The sequence below is a fragment of the Phaseolus vulgaris genome, chromosome 4, assembly GCF_051622355.1.
Source record: "Phaseolus vulgaris cultivar YP4 chromosome 4, ASM5162235v1, whole genome shotgun sequence".
Lineage (NCBI taxonomy): Eukaryota > Viridiplantae > Streptophyta > Magnoliopsida > Fabales > Fabaceae > Phaseolus > Phaseolus vulgaris.
In genome coordinates, this window is record NC_143501.1 from 28060137 (window position 1) to 28064535 (window position 4399).

The 4399-nt window shown below is 44.6% G+C and overlaps 1 protein-coding gene across 1 annotated transcript; it reads right to left on the reverse strand.

Moving 5' to 3' along the window:
* Positions 1 to 362: 362 nt before the first annotated feature.
* LOC137838408 (uncharacterized) lies at positions 363 to 1475 on the reverse strand. Its single transcript, XM_090300985.1, has 2 exons — positions 1102 to 1475; positions 363 to 1032 (listed from the first exon to the last, which is right to left on the reverse strand). Exons 1-2 carry the CDS (start codon positions 1473 to 1475, stop codon positions 363 to 365), a joined length of 1044 nt encoding a protein of 347 aa, XP_090157111.1.
* Between the last annotated feature and the right edge of the window lie 2924 nt (positions 1476 to 4399).

Sequence of the window (4399 nt, forward strand, 5' to 3'; positions counted from 1 at the left end):
GGCCTCAGCTGGTCCGTCGATAATTGTAGCCTTTCGAAGTTCGGCCAGAACATCACGTCTGCCGAGCTCCCTTGATCGACCAAGACCCGATGAACCGTCCTCCCTGCCGTGACGAGCGAGATCACAATGGGATCGTTGTCATGCGGCACAACATCCCTGAGGTCTTCCTTAGTGAACGTGATGTCCACATCGGGCGAATGGTCCTCAAAAACTTCCACTGACATTACGGACCTCGCATACCTCTTACACTGTGACGCAGTACACCCGCCACCCGAGAACCCACCAGCTATGGTGTGGATTTCACCGAGAACGGCCGCCTCGTGCTGCTGCCCCTCACTGCCCCCCGGTTGCGAGCCTGACGGTCATCCCGCCTTTTTCTCCATTAAGTAATCCTTCAGGAAACAATTCTTCACAAGCTCATCCAACTGATAACCAAGCGCCAGACAGTTGTTAATATGGTGCCCGAATGCTTCGTGGAATTCGCACCATGACTCCTTGCGAGGTCCCAGCACCTTGTCAGCTTTAATCGACGGCCTGCTTGCTTCTCTCCCTTCCTCTACTCGACCCTTAGGTTGGGTCCTCCGTGGCTCGTAAGCGCGTTTCCTGTCCAAGTGTTTTCTTTCTGTGACGGCTTGGTGAACCCGAACAGGTTGCGAGCGTATCTGTGCCTTGGGACGCGCTGGCGCAGTGGTTGTGCATTTCTCGTACGTTTCACCTTCTGAGGCAATATGTTCTACCGCTTGTCGCCTTATCTCGGCGAAGGTTTTGGGGCGACTGCAGTTAAGCGTTTTACTGAAAGATCTGGGACGCACCCCCTTCTTGAACGTGTATACAATCATGGGTTCCTCCTTGGTGCCTACTTTCACCACCTGTGCCCCAAAGCGGCTTATGTATTCTTTTAGGGTTTCTCCTTGGAACTGCTTGATGTCGAAGAGATCGTACGAGATTGGGGCGAGAGTTCTGTTGGCCAGGTACTGTTCTCTAAATAGTTGTGAAAGTTGGGCGAAGGACGTGACGTGGCCCTCTGGGAGGCTGATGAACCAATCCATGGCCATTCCTGTCAGGGTGCTCATAAAAAGCTTGCACCTAACGGCGTCTGACCCGCCTACCAGCAACATCTGTTTGTGGAACGCCGTGAGGTGTGCTTCAGGATCCTCCATTCCCGTGAAGGTCGCTTTGGGTCCTGTGAACGTATTGGGAATTGCCGTCTCCAAGATTGCCTGTGAAAATGGTGTTGTGAATTCCCTGGGTGGGGATGCAGCCTCCGGTTCATCTCTGCCACGCCATCTATGGCGTAACTCCTCGTTGGTGCGGTGGAGTTCCTCGCTTCTTGCTTGAGAGGCTGTTAGGTCCGCCTGCATGCGCTCCTGTTCTACTTTAGAGGCTGCCACTGCGTCTTGTAGCCCATGCACCATGCCCATGAGTTGTTGTAGGGTCATCTCTTCACTCCTAGCGCGTGCTGGTCGGGTGGTCATGGCTCTCTGGGGATCCTCTCGACTTATTTGGAATCTGGAACTGAAAGCTTGTGTGGTGGAACCGATGTTTATATCGGCCCCACGGTGGGCGGCAGATGTTCTGGCCGGTTGACCTGGGTCGTCTTTATGCGTGGCTTGCTCTAACGAGCTAGAGCACCTTCGTTCTGCCTCGTCTGTGTGTACCTGAAAAAGAAGAACAAAGAGGCACCCTCGCGGCCGTTTGCACTCCGACGCTCAAGTCAGCTAGCGAGAAACACCAAAGTAACTAGAAACTGTATAGTAATCTCAACAACTGGAACTGTGTGACTAAACTGTTTGGCCCTAATTGCCTTGTGCTCACAGTTGGGTGTGCCGTCAAGAACAACTAGGGACTACTGTTCTGAGTAACTTTATGAGAACTAGGTTAAAACTCATGCAACTGTGAAAACGTACCTCACTAGGGTTTCTTCGTGCCCTTTATATAGGTGGAAACTAGGGTTTACCTTTGCGTTGCTTGCTATTATCTAGGGTTCCTTAGAGAAAGTCCTTGCGCCGCTACCCCTGGGATCTGAGCGTATCTGGCACATGGACTTCCCTTATCTAGAGTGCAATGATTAACCATGTGGCCGCTTGGGTTCTAACTTGGGCGCCGTATCTCTTGTGCCATCATACTATTTAGGTGCCCTAATTAATCACGTGTCATGCATGCAGCCTTCCTTGAAGATCTTTTATGAGTACGTGGGCATAGTCACGTGCCCCTTTGACTTAATCGTTTATTCTGCGCGGAGGGACCCACAGTCCTGCCACCCAACTTAGGGTTATCCCATCATGTGGGGCCCCCTTTCTGTGAAATGGTTACGTCATGCGGGTTGACTCTTCGGGCGATGTCTTACTCAGGCGATGTCTACTTAGGCGATGTCCGCTTAGGCGATGTCTTTCTCTCGGATAGTGACACGTCTCGGCGATAACCGACTATGCATATGCAGAACCCCGCTTCTACATACGACGACTATGTTGACTTTTTGACCACCTACCTTTCTCTTGTCCACGTCATCACACCCGATGACCTGGTGATGGACAAGGGCCAAAGCATTTAAAGTTCTTCTTATTAGTCTTTGCAAAAGATGAGGCCCAAGCCCAAAGCCCAAGCCCAAGAAGGCCCAAGCCCAAGAAGCCCAAGTCCAAACCATGAGGGTCAAGGCCAAGCATTAAATAAAAGAGCATCATTTGAATGACTCTTGTAGGAGGTGTGGATATTAAATAAATAGGTGTGAATGTATTAAAGAGAGTCACTTTGTCCATGTGACTTAGTAGGGGGGTGTAGGTGTAGTTTTAGGAGGTGTCATAGTAGAAAAAGGTCACACCTCCCATGTGACTTGTTTTTGGTGGGAATTTCAAATGAGTTTTATTTGAAAATTCCCACCTATTTTTCAGCACCTCTAGGCTATAAATAAAGGTGCTTAGCTTGTACAATTCAGATTGGAATTTTATAGTAGAGAGACTATACTCAATTTTGGAGAGAATTTGTGAGTTTTGAGTCTTCCTCTTCTTTGCCTTATCTTGTGAGCTATGGTGAGCTTCAAGTGGTGGCACTCCATCACTTATCTTGGTTCAAGGTTCCAAGTGGCGTGAATGGCTTCTTCCAATTCTCAAAATCCAGCAAGCATCTTCTTCTATAAGTGTTCTTCTTCCCTTTTCTTCAATTTTCCATTCGGTAGTTTTGATTCCTAGAGTTTACTCCTTTTTCTACCGTTTAATTTTGTGTTTCCAGCATTGTGTTCTTAATTCTGTTTTGGTTCAGTAGCTAGCTTTTAAATTCTGTCCAGTTTTAATTCTTGTTCTTCTTTCCTTTTGTTTTGATTCAATTTGACAATACATGGACTTCCATATGAGTCTTGGTTGGTGCTTAGTTTTGGTGAGTTCTTGAATTTAGAACATTGATCCAATTCTAAAGTAAAGTGCCTTTCAAATCCAGCTCAAGTTGTTCCTAAGAATGTCAAGAATCATGTGTTCTTGTAGTTACATTCACATCATGTGGTATCAGAGATATAGTTACATTCACATCATGTGGTATCTAGAGTCTAGGCTTGTTTTTGCTTAAATTTTGAGTTGTATTGCACTTTACATTTCAAGAGCTCTTAAATTCAAGTTGTTTACCATTCTGTTTTAGGATTTATTTTGTGTTTTTCTTGCTGTTTTCTTTTGTAACACCATGTGTTTGTGAAAAGGATTCTATCACTCATTGTTCATATGAGTATGGCTGCTCTTGTGGAATGGCATTCTCCTTCCTAGAGCTGACCTTAAGCTTCCTTTCACTTGTGGTTATATCTTGTTATATGTCTTTTAATTTTGTAATCATGTCAAGTTTTGTCTTAGTCATGTTATTCCATAATTGTCATTACTTCTAGTAGTACTTTTATTGCTTTAATTGTTTCTTGCTTTGGTTTACTTTCTGTTTTTTGAGTTTATAGCTTGATCCTTTGTGCATTTTCCTTTTTAGATTTGAGTTCATGCTTGTATTTTCATTCTATACAAGTTCCTTTACACAATTTCCATTATGTCTTTGCTAGTTCATCATACTGTTTTTCATTCCTAAATAGGCTATTCTGTTTTCTTACAAACGTGCTACTGTTTTCAATTTACTGCAATTAATTGGCTCATAGGAAATTTGTGAAAATTTGGATTTACATACTTCAAAGTGTTACAAAAGCATAGAAAAAAGAATCACTCAAAAATTTCAAGTACACAAAAAATGATAAATAAAATACGAAAAGTGTACAATACTGCCGAAAAGAATACGGTAATTGGGCAGCAATTTTGAAAAATTTATTTCTCTCAATTGGCTTACTGTTTTTACCTCATTCCAGTGCCATTTTTGAGTTAAGACATTGAAGTTTCTGTGGTTATTTTTTTCACATTCCAGTTCGCTTTCAATCGGTACAGTT